The 21034-nt window shown below is 37.5% G+C and overlaps 1 protein-coding gene across 1 annotated transcript in view; it reads right to left on the bottom strand.

The window, feature by feature from the left end:
- LOC106854741 (uncharacterized) overlaps positions 1 to 21034 on the bottom strand; it is a 175500-nt gene that overhangs the window by 81090 nt on the left and 73376 nt on the right. The window contains exons 11-15 of the mRNA XM_088169582.1: positions 18099 to 18362; positions 17655 to 17793; positions 13067 to 13228; positions 5601 to 5683; positions 1575 to 1714 (exon numbers count right to left, since the gene is read on the bottom strand). Coding sequence (XP_088025708.1) covers positions 1575 to 1714; positions 5601 to 5683; positions 13067 to 13228; positions 17655 to 17793; positions 18099 to 18362 — 788 coding nt within the window. The remainder of the gene's footprint in view (positions 1 to 1574; positions 1715 to 5600; positions 5684 to 13066; positions 13229 to 17654; positions 17794 to 18098; positions 18363 to 21034) is intronic.

Here is a 21034-nt window from a genome sequence, read left to right as displayed (position 1 = left end):
TTATTATATATTCTTTATGCAGCATGCTATGTGTAATACCTTACTTGACCAAGAGTAGGCCATGGAGTTCAAAGCCTGGGGCCAGGCTGATATGGGTGGAGTTCCTTTCCCAACACTTTTAAGATTAACTTCTTTGAATAAAGGATCAATGCTGATGACTATAAAGGTGGACAGAACTACAGAATGCTTTGGGTTAGGAGGGACCCTAAAAGCCGTCTGGTTCCAAACCCTCTGCCATGGGTAGGGACATCTTCCACCATACCAGGTGGTCCAGGGCTCCATCCAACCTGGCCTTGAACGCTTCCAGGGGTGGGGCACATACAATTAAATATTAATTCTCTCACTGTAAACTCTGCAAGACACGGAAGAGAGAAAGTGAAGCTCACCACTACAGAAAAGCAAGCACCTTGAGACAGATAATTGATGATAATTTGGTTAATTTAATTTGAAAATTGAGGTAGGTAAAATGAAACAGTGGGAGCTGGCAAGGATATTTGGATGAGCGCTGCTACTCTAAAATCTATTCTTATATTATGGCCAGGATGGGGGAATCCTTAATTGTTCAAAGTAACCATAATTAATCCAGTAGAATTATGAAAGCTTAATTACAAGAGTGTGTGTTATTCTTCTGCCTGATTTCTGCCTTCTCCAGTACTCCGGGTTAATCATCTCTAGAGCTGAGTTCAGATTACCACAGTGAAAATTCACATTGTGTCTGTAAGGTCTTTACCTGACTTCCTGCCAGTTTTAAAGGCACCAAAGCAAATGAGAGCAGGGCATAGACAGCACTAGAGACGTGGAAGGCTGCTTGGCTTGCCTGTGAGATAATCCTGTCTTGCGTTTTGATAGGGAAGCAATATAAAAATAAATTTTCACAGACATACGCCCTATTATGATATTTGTTTTCTGGATGTTTTATTTGAAACTCTAGGGGCTGATTTGGAGAAGATCATGGGTTCCAGAGATGTACATTACAGTTGGGTTTTGAATATTCAAAGCACAGTAGGGAGCTATACAAAAGATTATCAGATCATTTCATTTGGTAAAGGATTGGGTCTTCATTGTTTTTTACTAATAGCAAATAACTGTCCAACTTTTGCAATTACCTAAAAGATGAAATTCCAGGAAATATAATTATAATAAAATGAAAAGATTTTATTTTGATGTAGCCTTTTTAATTTCACTTTATCTATTATTTTAAATCATTCCCCATATGTGAATTTTATAAGAGGGAACTGTAATAATATTTAAAATAACATCCGAAAAAGGTAGTGTATTGCTCCTAAAATGCTGAAAAGATTATGCTGGAAATGTCTTTGCCTTTATTGCCCTGACACAGCTTCTCAAAACAGTGCAGTAATGTCAAAATTACATTCTCAGACAAAAAGTGCTTCCAATTTTTTTAATTCAACTTCAGTCATGAATACTAAGAAATCCAAGAAAAGCCCATGGGTTTTGTTTTTTGGGGTTTTTTTAGCCCAATAACTTTTATCTAAAGGTAGATGCCTCTGTAATACACATATAGCAAGGCAAACTTTCCAGTTGTGAAACTATTTGATGCTGTGATCACCTACCACACAGAAAAGGTATATTTCTCCAAGTCTTCCAAATAAAAATTGCTCTTTTCAGATGTTTTCCCTTCTTCTCGGCTTGCATTGTTCTTGGGACCTAGCTTTTCTTCATACCAGTGGTCAGGTGGGTTATTCAAGCTGACCTTTAAATGAAAATAAGAAACAAGTTAGAATACTAAGGTAATTAGCTGGACACAGCTAGCAAAGGAAGAGGTGCCACTCTCTCTGTTTTGAATTCTAGCTCTGTTTTCATTCAATTACAAACATGAGAAACAGCAGTGGCAAAGCTGCTTTGAATATGTATTCAAAACACTTTGAATAGACTAGCCTATTTCAATTGCAAGGGACCTACAAGAAGTATCTGTGTTCCAACTCAGGGTGACCAAAAGTTAAAGCACGCTGTTAACAACATTGACCAAATGCCTCTTAAACACTGACAGGCTGGGGGCATCAACCACCTCTCTAGGAATCCTGTTCCAGGCTTTTGGCCACCCTCTCAGTAAAGAATTGCTTCAACCTGTCCAGTCTGAAGCTCCCCTGATACATCTTTGAAACATTCACACATATCCTATCACTGGATACAAGCGAGAAGATCTCAGCACTTCACTTTTCACTTTCCCTCCCCAGGAAGCTGTAGAGAACAACAAGGCTCCCCTGAACTTGCTTTTCTCCAAGCTAGACAAGTCCTCAGCCACTCCTGACAGGACATGCCTTCCTGCCCCCTATTTTCACCTCCTCTGGACACATTCCAAGGACCTTTTCAACCTTCGAAAATCCTGGGGCCTGGAGCTGCACACAGAATATTTTTCTTGAATTTATACTCCTATAAGGCTGTGACCAACCTTCTCAAGGAGGTGCAAGCTCATGGTGACACCAGCAGTCAGCCAGTCTTCCTCCATCCGTTTGCTTTTTCCAGTGTTGCAAACCACACTGTCAGTGCCAAAATCTGGACATGTCCATAGTAAGCCATACGGAGGGAACTGGTCTGGGAATTGAATTAGTACTGTTTGGCTTCTTTTCTCCCCCTTTTCTAACTGGGTTAGGTCTCAGCTGGACCCATTCTAATCCAGGTCACCCTGTCCCAGTTGCCAGCACGAAGGAGAGGGACAGTACTGCATCTTTCAGTGCTGGTGCCAGTTTATGCTCATTTAAAATACTCTTTGAGCTACAAAGTAGAGGATTCTGATCTGTGCTCATCCCTGCAATGACACCTTTGCATGCACAGGGTCTGATTCAGCGCTGGCATCACCTCTGAATTGACTGCCAGATTCCCTGGATGTTCGGCATTATTTCCCCTGGATGGAGAGCCAAACATCACTTCCACCAAGAGACATGATGAGGTTATAATTTATCAGAAAAACAACTGCAGGTGGCTTCCATGACGATATCTATTAATACCTTCCCAGACACAACACCAAACTCAGCAAAGGGTTTACTTACATTTAGTGAACAAGTCCAGACAGGACAAGGGGATGGATGCATTGTTGCAGCCATGTCATTTTACACTTTGCTAATTATGAAAACGACAAAGGTTTTTTTGTTCGTTTTTTTGTTTTGGTTGTTTTTTGGTTTTTTTACACTCTGTAAACCATTTTGCTTTAAAAGATGAACTTGTATTCTGAATATGGGATTACACAGATCTCATGCACATTTTGAATTTCAGCCACAGGACTGCCCAGATTTATTCCCTAGAAGTCAAGGTTTCAGAATGGGTAGTGTGTACAAGATACCTTTTTTCACTGACATTTTCTCCATTAAACTATTCCTGTGCAAAGTAGATGCAAAGACATTATTTAAGACACAAATCCCAAAGGTGTTAAAGAGTATTATGAGTTAATTTCTCTGAGACTGTGTTTGCTCTTGTCTGAGGACCAAAAAGCAGAAACTCAGTCATCTGCATGAGGTTGGCATTATAACCACAGAATGTTTTACTTCTCTCAGAAATCATGGGCCATGAGCATTCTCTCTTTTATTGCTACCATTCAATATCTTAATACATGCAGTGGTTTGCACACTCATTGCAACAAAAGCTGAATTGTTGGAAATGCCCATGACTCAGAATACACTTGGTGAGAGACCATTTGCAACTCTTCAGCACAGATGAATCTAGGGGCAGGGAGGGCAAGGCACAGAAATCTATATTACCCAAAATTTGAGGTCAGGCTCAAAGAGCTTTCTCATTCCTTTTGTTATTAAAATAAAATTAAATAAAGAAAATAGAATATAATAGAATAGATAAAATAAAATAAAATAAAATAAAATAAAATAAAATAAAATAAAATAAAATAAAATAAAATAAAATAAAATAAAATAAAGTATCTGTCTACAAAAAAAAAAAGGGGACTGCTTAAGAGAATAAACCACTACATGAACTTGTGTCTTCTTCCTTAACTCTTTTCTTTACATGAGTTTGTCATTGTTTCCTATACACAATTGTTAGGTAAAATTATTTTAGAAGGTGGTATCCAGAGATACAATTAGGCCCAAATTATATAAATCAGGCCAAATGTGTAGATCTTGAACATGCCAAAACAAGGCTCTCTCCGAACATTAGGATTCACTCATCCCATTAAAAATGAGGGGCTTTCACAACCTTTGAAAAGAGATTTCACGTGCTCACATTTCTTTTGTGCAGAAGGATTCTCGTAAGAGGCTCAGTTCAGGAATCCATTCAAACATGTCAATAACTGTAAGCTTGTGAGTCATTTCAGTGAGACCAAAGGGACTAGACAGTGCTGAATTACCCATGGGTTTACTCACCTCACTGAAACCAGGTCACTTTAATGCGGCTTTGAGAGCCACCCACAACTGAGGTTCCTATAAGACCATGGCATTTTGTTCAAAGGCATTGTGCTATTATGGGATTGTAGGAAATGAATTTCACTCTGCCACTCCCATGGGTTGGGCTGGGTTGTTTTGCCCATTACACCCACTCCATCGGCCCTTAAATCATCCTTCCTCTAGATATAAGGCTAAACACACGCATGCACACCTCAGTCTGCAGCTAAATTTATATGAAACTCTGTTTTCTTTAAGTTATTCTTATCTTCCAGAAGAAATAAATCACTTGGAAACTTAGACATTGAAGAGCAAGGGAATATCCAGCAGGCCAATCTGGTTTTGCTCACAAATGTAGATCATCGTTCTACTAAAGTTAAAAGTTGCAATTATAATCCCCAGCCATTGAGTATTTGTGCTACTCTATAAAAGATTTTGGGTATATTCCGCATACTGTGGTGATTTTTTCCTATGTGCAATTAAAAGCATTAAAAATGTTTCAGAGTGTATCTAGAACAGGGTAAGACAATTACCAGAATGATTAATTTGAATGTTCATGTTTGCAGTTCATTCACTGCAGCCATACTGATTTCAAAATAGCAACACTTACCAAGAAAAAAATCACAACTATCATGGAAAATACCTAATTTAATGATATAGTGCAAGGAGAAGCAATTTTCAGGAATACAAAATCTTCTTAGTGTCTTAGTTCTCAGGATTTACATTAAATCTGAAAGTTTCAATAACATCTCACCCTGGAAGTGTTATCATGTTGCAGATAAAGTTCCATGGTAACTTGTACTAAGGACAAAATATTTGTTCACCAATTAATGATGTCCTTGGCAAGGATATTTACAAATACATACACTAAAATTTTCTGAGGGTCTTCTGCACGTGTACACGTGAGCTTGAAGCTTTATGGATGCATACAAAGCCTATCTCATGTTTACATATTAGTGGAATAATATCCTGCAGCTTGATCGAGCTTCTGTTGTTTGATTGCTCGGTGGTCTTTCCTGCTCGTCCTTTGAAGTTTCATTGCTGGAGAGATTAGCTATACAGGAGACAGCAATACACCTGGACATGTGAAGCTTTATTGTGGCTATAAAATATTCACAGGGATAGATTAAAGAAACCCAACAACCAGAGCAAGCAGGACCAAGAATCATTCTCAAATGGCACATGCAGAAGCTCCAGTGGCTTCTCTGTGAGCTTTAAGGGAGATGGTGATGTTCATATCAAGCCCAGTACCTTGTGATGTCCTCCTTGGGCTTCCTTCAGACAAAATGAGCCACAGTGCTTGTCTGCATTGCCATGGCCATCTTGGTAATCCTCTGTAAGGCAAAAAGAAAAAAAAAAACACAAAACCAACAAACCAAACATAAATTATTTTTATATTTGTGCTCAAGGTAAAACCGCTGGCAAAAAGCAGCTGGGCTTTGGTCTCTCTCCCAACAAGATGCTGACTGACTTCAGGCTGATCATTTTTCCCCCTCCATCTGAGTTATAAATAGGTGGTTATTTCTCTCCTACATTCTGAAAGTGTTAGTATGATATTGCAGAAAAGACCTCAGATGCTGTGGTGTTGGAAATAACAATTGCATAGATGAAAAATGAGGAGAAAATAGAAATAAAGAAATAATAGACACAAGAAGAATGACGTGGGAGGGTATTTTAAATGCCCCAGGAAGTGTTCTTGAGAAGACAGGAGGAGGTTAATTTTCTTATATGGGCATAGTTGTGGATCAAGAATGAGGCACAGGGGCACGAAATACTGGAATAAACTTTACTTAGAAAACACAAGTCACGTGTCCCTCAAGCTCCTGAAAAGCAGTGACCTGTGGAATGATCAAAAATGCACTCCCATATCATGGTAAGCAGTGGTGTGGCAAAAATAAAGGTCTGTATTATACATTTTAATGTATGGCACATAGAGAATAAGCCAAAAAAACACACTTAACAAGTATTTAAATTTTTTTCTTTTTAAGTTATTTCGATTTCCATGCAGTAAAAGACAGTCAAGTGTATTTAAAATCACAGTACAGGAAGGATCTGCTCTTAGTTGTTACAGTGGTTGATACACAATACACGCACATACAATGTCACAATTTTCAGCCTATGTTTGTGTACACACCTATGGATATATTTCTTACTCTCTACAAATATATACACACATGTACAGATGTATGTATGGTGAGCATTCATAGTGAATGAGGAATTTACAGATATTTACATCATCAGGGGTGAAAAGGGAGATCTACTGAAATCAGCAAAACAGCATAAAAATACAGCTGCTGGGTATGTCACATGTGTGCACACATGCAGTATAAACTGTTCAAAATGTCTCTATGTATTTTATATAAGGGATACATGTATGGACCCATAAATGCACATTAAAATATAAATATACCTTTGTAAAGATGGTCCCTGTGATTTTCTTTGTTTAATTTTTCTTCTGCCTTTTTTTTTTCCCCAGTACACAAAAATGGGTTTCCAAACAGCCTTGCTGAAATGATGAATACTTTAACAATGTTTTTGGAGTCAAATGAATAAAGGAGTAATTATCTTGGCCAAAAAAAAAAAATGAGACAATAAAAAGAATAAAGAAAACAATAATATTCTACATTTAAGAAATGGGAGGGAGAAGGAACTCAAGTCTGTTATTTAATCGTGGAATGCTCTTTTTATATTTTATTTGTAAGGCTCTGAATGCTCTTTTCTTTCTATACCAGTGAGCTCATTACTTTAATTCCTCATAGATTTCTCTGAACAATTTTTGCTAAGTAAAAACACAATGTAATTCTTCAATGGCTGTAACAGTAAGAAGCTGCTCAAATTAAAGATCAATAAAAAGTACAGAAAAAATCTGTATGAAAATAAATAAATAAAAAAGGAGATGGAAATGCCTGCAATTAGACAGGATGAAAAATCTAAAAAGAAATTAAATTTACTTGTAATACATTTCCCATTCTTTTCTTCATGAAAATTACTACTGAAGTGGTTTTTTTTTTCTGTAATTTAAATGTTAAGCTGCCAGATGTGTGTCTCATGCTTGAAGAGTTGAAGCTTTGCATTATTTAGCATATTAAGATTCACAGAATTTAAAAAAGGGCTCCTTTATTGCCTGGAGGTTCTAATTAAGTAAACCTTAGCCTGGTACATTTAAAACTTGCAATACAAGAGATTTTTACTTCCTTTTTTTTTCTTGGTAGCCAAATCTCATCAATATAATAAATATGGAAAATACTTAAGATGATACAATTTTTCTTTGGCTTGAGGAATTAAACCTATCTATTATTTTAAGAAGTTTTTAATAGAGGCCAGCAATCAGAAAGACATTTAAAGACTCCAGTCTACTTTTTAATCATAGGAGTTGCTCCTACTTAGTGGTTGTGGGGGAGGGAATGTGTCTTATAAAACTGGGCTCTGTAGAAATTGTTTCTTCCGCATGCAAAAAACAAAGCAGTTCTGAAAGAGAAACAAGAACCACACAGTTCTTTATTATTAAATTGCATTTTACTTTTTTATAACTTTTTATAATTAACCACAGAAAACTAATAAAGCATTAATTAGCTATACTATCAGCAATTTGTTCATTGAAGGAGTTGGGATTGCTGCATCAGAAACTGTAATAGCATAGAAATTCCTTTGACATAGAGTACCTATAAATCATATCTTAAATACAGTTATTTTTCCCATTTTAGAAAATGTCAAAGGTGTCAACTTTGTCCAGATATAACACTTAGCAGTGAGTATTTTAGTAAATTGACTCAAAATACATTTTGTTCCCTGACGGGAAACATAATATCATTCATGATAAAAATGAACAATTTGAGGAGGAGAAAACAGCACTAAGAAAGAATGATCAAAGACAGGTATCATAGCAGTGACAACGGCACAGTGGCAGATGTAAATTCCCTGTTAATAGGTTTATTTGGAAGTCAAGAAACATATCCATAAAAGCAGGAAAATATGATTACACCAGAGCATGGAAAAGACAATAAGATTCCTAATCCAAAGTTATGAATCTGTGATCAGCTATTAATAAGTCCAACAGAATAATTTAAATGTCTACATTCATATAAGACAAATAGGAAAAATAGGGTGGCTTTTTTTCCCACCACTGTGGAATGGGTGTGACAATACTAATGTCTGGATTTGGAAAATCACGGTGATATGAAGTTTATTTGCAGACCTTGACAATGGTGAGAGCAGTCATTTCTGGGTCATGTTAAGTCCCAGCCATTAGATACCACACGGGACCATGCCAATAAGGGATGCAAAGAAAGGGTTACCCACACAAAATCTTTGAGCTCTGCTGGGACCTAAGTTTTTTACATACCATGGAAAGAGGTTGGAAACAAAAACATTACTGCTACTGTGTTACCTTTCTCCACATCAGCCTTCTAAAGGCAATAGCAGAGCACAATAGCATGACCTTTAAAATCACCCTTTATAGGGTGCCTTACTGCTTCCTAACCCTCGCAGAATAAAACTTAATCATTTTTTACCCTCTGCATTCAGTCTGGAATTTATCATCTTTGGTTGTGTCTCAACAAGTACTGTGGTGCAACAGGAGTGAACCTGTAGAACTAAACCAAGGGTTCTGGGGACACCCCTGGACAGTGGGGACCCCATGGTGTGCTGAAGATTTCATTTTAGACCAGGTTTTTAGTGTGGTCCTGGTAACTGATGGCCCATTAATACCCAATACACACATCTAAAGTACATCCCTCTGCTCAGCTTCACCCTAAACACATACAGAGCTGATACTGTGAAATATTTATTATTTATGTATGGGGGGCATGAGGAGTCTAAAGGATTTTTTTTTTTAAACATAGGCAAAAATGAGCAATGAAATTACCTTAACACAAGTTTGATGGGAACTACTTCTGATTTATATAGGGCTGAAGAAGAGAAGGAAAGTGCAATCCCTTCTGATAGCTGCAACCTCTCTTTAAGTCAGTAACAAAGAGTTTTAGAGTGGTGCAATCCAAGATGAAGATCCTACTTAGACTCCACTCCTAGGAATGCACTCGTCTATGGGAAATCAAATAACATGGCAAGAGCTGGAAAATTGAAGAGTGTGGATTGTGCGGATTTCAGAACCATAAGCAGGAGCTGAATTTGATCCTAACTGGAAAAATCAATGCAATCAAATTTATGCAGTCCTGCTCAGAGAAGGAAAAGACCAGCAGAGAAAGAAGTTTCAGCCATATGAGGCTCTGCCCCTGGGGCCCTACCTGTATTAAAAAATGAGGCATAAGCAATCTTCATTTTAAAATACCTCTTTGTTTCCTTTAAAGTGGCATTCATGAGGAATTTCCAGCGAGAACAGCTTTTTTGGTTTGGTTTTTTTTGTTGTTGGTTTTGTTTGTTTGTTTGTTTTTGGTTTAGGTAATTATTTTTGCATCTGCATACAGATTTTATGTAGAAGCAAACAGCACCTCAGTAGGGAAGGAATAGCATTGCAGTATAAGGAGAAATATTACAATGAAGGTTCACTGGTTTCCATAAAATTGTTTCTGAAATGCTTGTGAGAATAAATACAATCTCTCAACAAAACTATTTCTTACTTATATAATCACATTTTAACAAATGTAAAGCTTCCTCTCCAAAGGCAATGATAAAATTAGAATGAAGTTGCTTTTGTGTCTGGTATTTTGATATGGAAGGAAAATCTTAATAAATTCTGGATACAGTTCTGAGTGTTATCTGCTGCTACTGTAATAAGCCCCTTGGTTAGCCTGATGCCATCTTTGCTTAGATGTTATTCTGAAACTTTGCTCTGACAGAAATGCCTTTTGATGTCACAAAAGGACACAATTCACTTCCCAATGTTTCTCCAAAAAGGCAGGAAGGGTATTGAATTTGAAATCTTAAATATGAATAATATTGAACATCTTATTTTCAATACTCTGTTTATTTTAGAAGACAGACATCAAGCAAAAGATTCCTTCTGATGTAGAAGATCTGAAAATAGGAGCTAAAACTTTATCCTGGGTATGCCCTAGAAAGGTGATAGAATAGAGAGCTGAAGGAATCACAAAAGTTCTGTCAAACCCAAAAAATGAGCAGAAAGCCAGTTGCTTGTAACAGTTCGACTAACAATATTTCTAAGAAATATTTCATGGGTTTTCAGGGGTTTTATTTCTGGCATGTGCATAACTGGGGGCTTTGAAACAAGAATTTAGGCTTCATATGAGAGAAAGGCTGGGGATAAGGTGCCTGCTGGGATGAGCATTGATGGAGAAAAAAATTCAGGCACTGTTGAAGCTTCAAATTAAACATCAGGTACAGTATAAATCCTAGTTTATATGTCATTCTGCAGAAAGTATCTGGGGATTTCAAAATGAAGGTTTTTTTCTCTCCACCGTTCTGAGTGCAGATAATGAGTTTAGTGGTGACATTACTGACAGTGTTCCATCACAGAAAAATCTATGCTTTAGTGATGTGACTTTTGAAACAAGTTTTTCATTACAATAATATGCAATAGATGCAGAATCAGAAACTGAGCTCGTCAAGGAAAATTTATGTTGTCTCATGAATTAAGATAAGCAAAAACTTTTTTCACCTAATTCAAAATCCATGGATATTTTGGAGAGCTTCTTACCTGCTTATAGTTCAGATAAACTCAGAATTTTTTTTTTTTTTTTTTTTTTTAGTCCTCAGTCAATTATAGCATTATCTCTTGAATATACCTAGTCAGATATGATGATGATGCAAAATAATGCCCTTTGAAACTTGCTTTTATAAAGGTTGTGGTAATTCAGTACCTCTCCAAATCAGGCCACTTCTGTAACTGCATTGCTTCAGGGTATTTGTAAGAGGATGTCTTGAACTCAAAATGTGGGTTCTAAAATGCTGTGTTTGCCACTGGGTCTCTGCCAAACTCCACATAAATATTTTGAATAAAAATTCAAAGTGCTAGTTTTAGATCTAGATAAACATTAGTGATGGGAAGAGGGGAGAAGGAATACCTGTCTACCTGCACAACTAATAATTGGGTTATGAAACACACTCTAAAGGTGGAAAAATCAAAATGTTGGCAAGGAAATCAGAAAAAAAATAAAATAGACAAAAACAAATGTCAAACACCATTAAACATTATTTTAAAACCTTTTTGTTCATATAGGTTACTTATGTTTTTACTATTTTAAACTGCTTCTCACAACCACTCTTGGGCAAATGAACAAAGCAAATTTCAAAGTAGATTCTACTAATGTAGAGGTTGAAGAAATTTTCTGAGCTAGGGCTCTTTATATTCTTAGAATAACCAACATCTAGAAAAGACTTGTTAGGTGTTGATCTTATCAGGACATGTAATGAGAATACTTGAAAGACTGAAATATTTTTATTACTTTTTTCTGTAATATGCTTAACATTTTGTCAGAAACACCTTTTTAACAAAAAATGATACCAGCTCTGTATTCTACTGCTCACTTATCTATGATAGTCAATATCAATATTCAGCATTTACAAATCCTGACTTTCCAATGCCATACTAGCTCCTACCTCTATTTGTGCCCACTTAATATGAGATACTCAGCACATGCACCTATAACAGCAGATGCATAGTTCTAGCCTTCCTGGACAGTCAACAGAGAAGGATGGCTCCAAATAAATTATTTTTGAATGACATTTCATGAGTTGCTGTGAAAGGGAAGCTGGCATTGGCTTCAAACTGACCTTCATCCAAAATTCTACTGCATCATTTCAGGGAGCCCACAGACCTGAAGAAGATAACAAGCTACTGTTTACACAGATAAGAGGTAGCTGTCAGACCTCAGGTAGCCTTCTCTTACCTAATATTTCATAGTCAAGTGCCTAACCATGACCTATTACAGCTTCCTGGTACAAAAGGAATGTCACCCTCTCCCTTCAAAAGGTGTGATTCATTTATTCCCACTTGTACTTTCATCTCTGTGCACTGTCCTGGCCTATGAAGTGGGAGTAGATATGGATATATCCCTGGTACCTTCAAATCCCTGCCCCACGGTAAGTCATGGTGGTCTTTGTGTTTAGGAGAGGACCTAGGGGTTGTATTAATCAGTTCTCAGAAAAATACTATTTACCTGGGACTTAAAAACAAAACAAAAAACAAAATAACAAAAAATTTCCCAAAACAACCAATAAAAACAAATAAACAAAATCAAGAAGAAGGCCCCCCCTCCCCCACCATAGCAACTTGAAAGGCTTTGCCTTCAGAAGAAATACCATGTCCCAGAAACAAATGTTACCTGATGTAAATACAGACGGGCACTTTTATGTAATTTAGCTCAGCACAATTAACAAAGGATATTGCTATTAATGTGCTGCAGGAAGAAAAAGTACTTCCCAAGCACCTAACAGCAACATGTTGTGATCCGTGGATATAAATGGCCAAATAAAATGAAAGGATGTAAAAATGTCACGGAAACACCAGCCGTAATCTAATGTTGTCAGTGCACTGCACACACACCTTGTAATTACTAACACATTTGGCCTACAAATATACTTTAGACAGGGGAGTCCACTGCTTCTGTACCTTTTTGCCTAAGCTGCTTTTGATCCCAGCAATTGATTTAAACTCTTCCATCACTTCCTTTGCCCAGTGAAGTAATGATGAGATGATATCACAGGGTGAGGGGGAAGGCAAATGGGGGTATTTACACACATGCCAAGCAGATCTACTTGCAAACTTCCAGTAAATTAAGTAATGCAATAAAAGTCCTAACCTGCTGGAAGCATTTTAAGCTCTTCTCTTTTCCTCACAGCTTCTTCTGACACACACGCTTCTCCTCCTTTCGTGGCATTAAACTGCTTTCCCACTTCCTTTACAACAGTGGGAATACTTCCCTTATGGGTGTCAGGATCTTTCGGGGAGGTCAGAGGTTGCCCTGCAGAGGAAATGACAAGCTGTGAAATGTAAAAGAACAATTCCTTCCACATGTTTCCTTGCTCCAGGAGCAGTAAGGGGTTGTCGGCTGGCATCACGATGGGATGGGCCAGGCCTTTGTCTTAGCAGTCCTGTCAAAACTAATTTACAATTAAAGACCTGCGCAACTGTTTAAAGCTTTACAACCCTGGCCAGTTTCAAGGACTGCTGAAGCCAAGTGATACAAACCAACCTTATTATTAACAGACAGGTAGACAGACAGAAGGAAGACAGACCAAAAAATACTTTAAATTGTACAGTAACCAGAAAAATTCTACCCTGAAAATGATCTCTTATAAGATTTTTTTTCTGTTATAAGCTCATAGTCTGAGAACTAAAGACATTTCAGTGGTTCTAACTTTCCTTCTGATTGATGCATAGGGCACGGGAGCCACATGCACTGCTGTTAGACAGCAAACCTTATAAGGGGAAAGAAAAAATTCAGTGCAAGGAAAAATGAGATATTTGTTCATTGTAAAAAAGAAAAAAAAAAAGTGTGCTTAAAACCATTCACAAACAGTTACTTTTTTTTTCTTTTTGCTCCCATAGTAGAGTAAGGGGGTATAAGGGATAAGCAGACTTTCTGGAAATAAGATTTTAGCATCAGAAAATCTGCCTGTAGGTGTTGAGTCCAAAAACAGCTGAGGTAGTGGAAGTCTTTCTATGTGCCAAATCTACCCATCAAAGAAATACAACAAATATTTATGCTAGCCCAGACATCAGGAGCAGTGCATTTATGCTAATGTGGCACTGTACCAGTTCTATTACAGTAAGATCACCCTGCTGCTGAGACCAAACCAGCCTGGCTACCTTTGAACACTTTCCCTCAAAATCTTGCCTGATAACACCTCTCCCCCAGAATAGTCAGGCTAAGTAAAACTCCTTTCTTGATTTCACACTCCAGAGCTTGGGATAATTACTGCTTAAAAAAATATGCACAACCGGTCATGACTCTTTAAGTTCACCAAAAATACACAAAACTTCGCAATAAAAATAAAAAAAAATACTGCTTCAGTATCCTAATCCTCAGCGACTGGTCCACCTTATACCTTATGAACATCCTTTTCAGGTCTTGACTGCACATCAGTATATGTGCAGCACTGATACAGTGCTGGCCATAACTTCAGGACTTCAAAATGGCCAAACTTTAAGTGGTATGAATGTCAACTGGAATGAGAAAGGTCTTCCTTTGGTTCTAAAAATTAAAGTGGATAAAATCATACCTAGCTTTCCACTTGCCCATTTCATCTGATCACAAGTTCAGATGGGCACAATTGGTGTTCGTGTGTCAAATCAGATCAAGAACACAGCTGCAAAAGCAAGCATTTGGATGAAGGTTCCCAACAAATGTGGAGCAACACTTTCCAAATGAGCCTGTGTCTGACCTAAAACTGTTTGAGCTGTAGAACTAATATATGAGTGCTGTCCATCCACTTTTCTGAGGATGAAAGGGCTGCCAATTCCAAAAAATACTGCTATGCTGACATTTTGCACATGTGAATCCCCTCTTCCTGTGGATGCTAAAGTCAAAAGGGGTCTTGCTGGATTTCACTGTGAGAATGTTTTCTTGGTGGATTTGTATATTTCGTGTTTATATAGAGACTCTCAGTTTGGAAGTTTTCATGCATTTTAGAATCCCTTGTCACTTAGATCCAAGCCTGTCAACATTCCTCCTTCTACTAGAGCTGTTACACACCTTTCACACAACAGTAGATAATGAATTCTACTCCGAAATTTTCATTTATTCTCTGACAGGGACTGTTGATCCTGTAAGGGGCAACAGATAAACAGCAGAATATTTTCCTAAGAAAAGGAAAGGATGGTGGTGGTAAAAGCAGAAGCTATCTTCTACCATGAACCTCTTAGAGAAGACCTCTTCAAAAGAATGGAGAGAAGATATGGTTTGGGCTAAGAGACACCCCAGATCTGATAAAGTGCATCTGTGATCTGTAAAGGAGGTAGAATAGGAGGCATTCTCATTGCTCTTCCCTGCACTGTGCTCTAGACCAGAGAGCCTGTGCAGCAGGGAAGAGCTTTACCTACATGGAGCTGTGGCTTAAAAGAATAATGTGGCCTGGAGTTAATGGAAATAATATGAAGGTTCTGTTTTAAACTTCTAAAACAAAGACAAACTTGAAGTGAAGGCTAAAACACCATCTCCTAACCTGCTTTATTTCGCTTATGTGTTGCAGTACCACATCTGGTATTGATATATAAGATCACTCACTATTTAGACTACTGCAGTAGAGTGAGTTACAGAGCACCCGTCTTCATTTAGACTGTTCTTGCTTTCTCTGGTTTGTGTCTCAACCTTAATGTCACTCTAACAGAGCTTTCCCCTCCCCACCCCAGTTCTTGGTGGTTTAACAGATATAATACTGTATTTATAGGGCATATCAATGCACGACAGCTTGCCACAGATCATAAACACATTTTTCTGCGGGAAATGTTGAAGTTGTGATTTTCACCACGTGATCTCCAGTTCTCTAAGGTTTGTTCCTTTAATTGTAAATAGCCAGAAAGTCATCAAGCTAGCATTTAATAAACTTTTAATTTGAAATGGATTACCACATGTTGTGTTTGTTTACCCATTATTAAATCTCTTAGCAACATATCACCAGCAGAAACAGCATACTGTAGCACTGCATAGATACATTAAAAAACAAACCCATGGGGGATATTGGCAGCTAATAATAACTTTAAAGAACGCTCCAAGAAAAATAAATAAATATAAGCAATATCAAAAATTACTCCTAAAAATTTTGTTTGTGCAAATCTGTTTGGCAGGAAAAATACAGATCTTCTATGATTGCCTTATTGGCAAATTTCAGAGGTCTACATGCAAAATATAACATACACTAATGCTCTTTTCCAGTTCTTAAAAACATGTCTGTCTTGACTTTTCAAATGGAGCATCGTGAGTTTTTCCAAGTGTTTCCAAAAAGCATGACCTATTTAGCTGCACTCTCTATGTGCATTTCCAAATGCATGTGAAGACTGATGGATAGACCAAACAAGTTTGATCCATTAAGAGTTTTCCATAATTCTTTACTGCTGATAAGACTCGCCTGCAATTCTACCTTTTGGATCTGCTATTCATGCTTTGCTGCATGTCAAAGCATCTTGCCAGATATGTAGAAGATATATGACAGCAACAAAGACCTTAATCCTCAGTATAGTGCATGTTTACACCTCCATGCTTCTCTTATCAGGGTGGTTATATAAAAGCCTTTTGATCACCGTAGAGTTGCTGCTAGCCTAAAAGCAACTCAGGGCAAACTTCATTTTCTTTACCTCTTAAATCACCACTAACTGTCTGAAAAATGCTTTTCCTGGACTCTTTTCAAGTCATGTTTCCAATCTGAGCTGCCCATTTACCATGCTAAATGATTATTGCTTATGTGTTCTCTTTCTTTCCTTTCCATAGCCTCTCCTTTCTGCTCCTGTGCCATCTACAGTGCATCACTACTGCCTTTCTCAAATGCCTGAAGAACTAATTCTCTGTTTCAGATCTGCACATAAAATTCACATACACTAAAATCTATGGGTTGGCTTTAATTCATTAAACAAGAGAGAATATAGAAATATATAGAAATATATAGAAATATATAGAAATATGTGTATAGCAAAAATTAATTCTTTTTGTTCATGGCAGTCTTATCCCACATGCAGAAAAAAGAAAAGAACAGCAGTGCCCTGCCATTCTTCTCATTACTGAATTTCTACCAGTAGAGGAGCAATTTGTGAGTCCATTGAAATATGGTCAGTTGTATCCTTAGTGTAGCTATATCAGAATGTTCACAGAGGCCAGGGAGGATCAGTCTAAAATGAACACTCAGAGATTTTTTAAGAAAGCTTCTGGAGAGGTCTGCTGTACACAAGCAAATGATAATTGCCCTTCCTATGGGTTATCACTTGATTGAATCTTAACAGAATTTCAGAGGAGTAACATAAGGCATGCTTCTGGTGCCAGAACTATCTCCCTGCCAAATCTGAAGTCCTTGTTGTAGCCCAGGGAGGTGCTAAAGTTCTTCCAGAAGTACACAAAAAAAGCATCTTTTTATTTTCTCTTCCTGTAAGCTTGGTGCCATAAACAGCTGAACTGTTATTGCTGTGACATTCCAAGCATTATTCAGCCTCAAGCATAGGCCAGCATGGCCATTCCACCCTCAGCAGTGAGGCTGGTTTGAATTGCTCACACCCGAAAAAAAAGTTAAACCACCTTAATAAAAAGAGTCACAGTATTCCTGCTATGGAATGTTGGACCCATATCTGAATGAAGAAAATCTAGCTTAACAAGAACAATAACGACTAGCCAACATTGAAATAAAACTATGGGTTGATCCAATGAAAACCTCAATGTAAACATCAAAGTTTGAATCCATCACCTTGCGGTCCAGACTGTACAACCTTTTCTGAGACACCATTCTTTTCAGCAGTGCTTGAATACATGAGAAGTTCGGGTGGCAGATGAACAGGCACACCAGACTTATTTTGCTTATCTGAATCCTGTGGTAGTTTAATTACCTATGAAGGGGAGGAAAAAAAAAAAAAAAAAGGCAGTTAGGAATTCCACAAAGCCAAAATATGCTTTTTGTACACTGTTTGTGAAGCCTGGCAGTCCAAGATGTTGCTATAAGAATTTTAGGAAGTTCTTGCTTCTCTGCACTCCTTTTACTACAGTTTTCTCCCATATAATTTTCCCATGTATGTCTTCCCCATGCCTACTGATTAAAGCAGACATCCCAGTAAATGGGAGATAAGCCACAATTCAATTTCCAAATCAAAACGAAAAATATAGAAAAAATTAAACAAATTTTTAACCTACAAACCTGAAAGTAGAGATTGCATAACCAATTATCCAAGTCCTGGGAAATAAAATTTTCAATTTTTTTGAATCGATCAATTTTGGAGTCATAATGGCCTCTGAGGAAAGGACATTTAAATTTTCCCTCCAAAGCATTAAAATTGTTATCACATAAGGGAAAAGCTCCCCATCCCACTTCTCTATCAATCCAGGTGTAGGTGCCACGAAGAAGGAAGAGTTCAAAGAGGAGTACCATGCCTGGTTTCACAGCACTTTTATGTGGGAGAACCTAGCAAAGGAGGAAAAAAGATTTATTTGTTACAAAAACATCACAAGGGAACTGACTTTCTTTTATCATATAAAGCTCTAGAAACTTCATACCTTTGGTGCAATTTTGCATGCTAAAACAATTAACAACTCTTCCCAAAAATCATATATTTGAACAATTTTCCACTCCAACAAAAAAAGCTGTGCTTTTGCTTGTGCGGTTATTTTATGATTTTTTTCCTTCCTTGGCTTTCAGAAAGCATTCATTTTCTGTCTTTATTTACCAGCGGTGGAAAAACATTACCACTAGAAATCTTTAAGACAGAGGAACAAACCAACTTGGAAATCTGAGGTATCCCTGTGAGGGCTTGCAGAGATTCACCACTGGATTCATCTTGCTGCAGCTTTGGAAAGTTCATCCAAACACCCAATAAGAACACTTGCAAACGTGCTCCTCACTGAGTCACAAACTCTTCTCCACACGGCTGTGGGAATGATGCTGTTACTTAATAGCCTTCTTCCTTTAAATTAAAGCTCATAGTGGAAAGTATGCCAACCTCAGTGTAGGGTTTAAAAGGATTTTGAGGTAAAAAGTTCTCAGAGAGAACTGGCAAACACAGTTTACTCTCTTCATAAGAGAGATGTTCTTCTGAGCAGCTTGGAGGTGTGGAAGAGGGTTACCAATGCCTTGGGGCCTGGAGCAATTGTGTTCCCATGGCAAAGACTTGAAATCTAGTGGTGAAGAAACACCCTGAAGTAATGAACTTACGTAAATCCCTCTGTAAGGTTTTGGTGGGTACAGAAGAAAAAAAGGTAAACACAAAGAAAAGGAAATCTGGTTCTATGCCATATTTTTAACTGTTTTCTTTAATTAAAGTGGGCATTAACCCAGGTCCTGTTGAACAATTCTAATACATTCAAACGGACAGATAAAACAAAACCCACACAAAAGCCAGAACACAGAAGACGACTACCATCATACCCAGGCTAACAGCTACGAGGGCTCGGCACCTTGGGGACAAGGGGGGAAAATACATCAGCCACACCCCTCACACAGTGAAACATCTGCTTCACCACTGCTCCTACATATTCTCCTGAGAGAACTCTGATTGCCTAATCTCTTAAATAAATAATCCTGAATGCTTCTTTAATAGAGACCACTTTTTGTTATTTGCATGTTTTTCATGTTTTATTGTTCCCATTTCAGTCCTCACAGTTCATAGCAGCAAATGCCTTGGTACACTTGCCTGCTCAACATTACCTGGCCTTCCAAGGCAGAGAAAGAGGAGCCTTTTCTCCTTCTCACTGTGAACAGACACATACTTGCAGAAGGCCACAATACTCAGGAGAATCCTCTCACTCTGAATGTCCTCAATACTTCTTGGAAGTCAAGAATAAGACCTCCAAATAGAAGAAATCCATTCAAACCAATCAGCCACTATGAACAGCCTAAAATTCCATAGTCTTCTTAAATTAGCAGGGATTTCCTCAATCAGGAAACATCGTGCAGCCAATAATCATCCACAAATCTTTAGTACTTCATATATTTCTGTATGTGATTATACACCTCGAAACAGCTCTTTCTTGATGTGTATATTTGAACACAAGCATCACTTCTTTTATACTCCTGACTGAACAGTAGGTAAGATAGCAAACATAACTCAGGTGCAGGCAAGCTTTTTGTCTCTTTTTCTGAAGCAGCAAGGGATTTGCCTGCACAAATAACTGCCATGTTAGGAGATGACAAGTGTTCACAGTTGTGCTGCATTCTACAACATTTTTGAAGAGGTGAATATAAATTATTACTTCTAATAATATGCCTTCCTTTTTCGAATTTTATATTGTGATTAGATAATAACAAAGTCATTTAAGGAAATATTTTAAAATTATAAATATTGTCATTATTATGTACATGTACTTTATATTAATTATGTAAATATATTCTAAGACTTAGTGTAGGCTTAAAATGAAACAGAAGCATCTGTTGAAAAATGCCATAACCCTGTGGCAGCTGCTATTAAACCATTAACAGTATCAGGTTTCATTTAAACCAGATTTACCATTTTCTGTAACAGCCCGTGGGAAAGCTAAAAACATTAGGCACAAATTACTGACAAAAGAGATCCTTAATCAAGCCATACATTTCATTTGGCTAGCTGGGTGCTAGATAGTAACCTCTGCACTACAAATTAAAGGTGATGGTTACAAGGCTGTGATCAAAGACAGTTACCTACAATATCGAACAATCCCAAAGCATTTGCAGATTAAATCATCACTGTATCACAGCACCCTTTTCAGTTTCTCTCTTGCTTCTTAGGCTTACTCTTTTCTTAAGATTAACTCAACAGTATATGCTCTTCTGCTAGCTTACATATAAACTGACAGGTCAAGCAGCTGGTGTAAGGGTAATCATTGTCACAATTAAAATTTTATTTCTTTGGTTTTGGTCACGGTTATTCTCCATTTTCTGTAAGCTTCTATCTTGGAACTAGACTGCAGACTCAGTCTTTGGTACTGGAAGTATCCAATTTTTTTACAGTTACAGGAGCTAGGTGTTTAAACCACACCATGATGGAAACACACAATCACAAAACATAAGCAAGGACTTTATAATATACCCATCTGCCACAAGGTCTGAGGTTGCAAAGACTATTTGGAGCCCTTATGCATGAACACTGGGTGCCTGACCCAGGT

This window comes from Sturnus vulgaris, chromosome 1, assembly GCF_052056855.1.
Source record: "Sturnus vulgaris isolate bStuVul1 chromosome 1, bStuVul1.hap1, whole genome shotgun sequence".
NCBI classification, from domain to species: domain Eukaryota; kingdom Metazoa; phylum Chordata; class Aves; order Passeriformes; family Sturnidae; genus Sturnus; species Sturnus vulgaris.
Note: the sequence above shows the minus strand (reverse complement) of the source record. Positions and strands in the feature narration are given on the sequence as shown.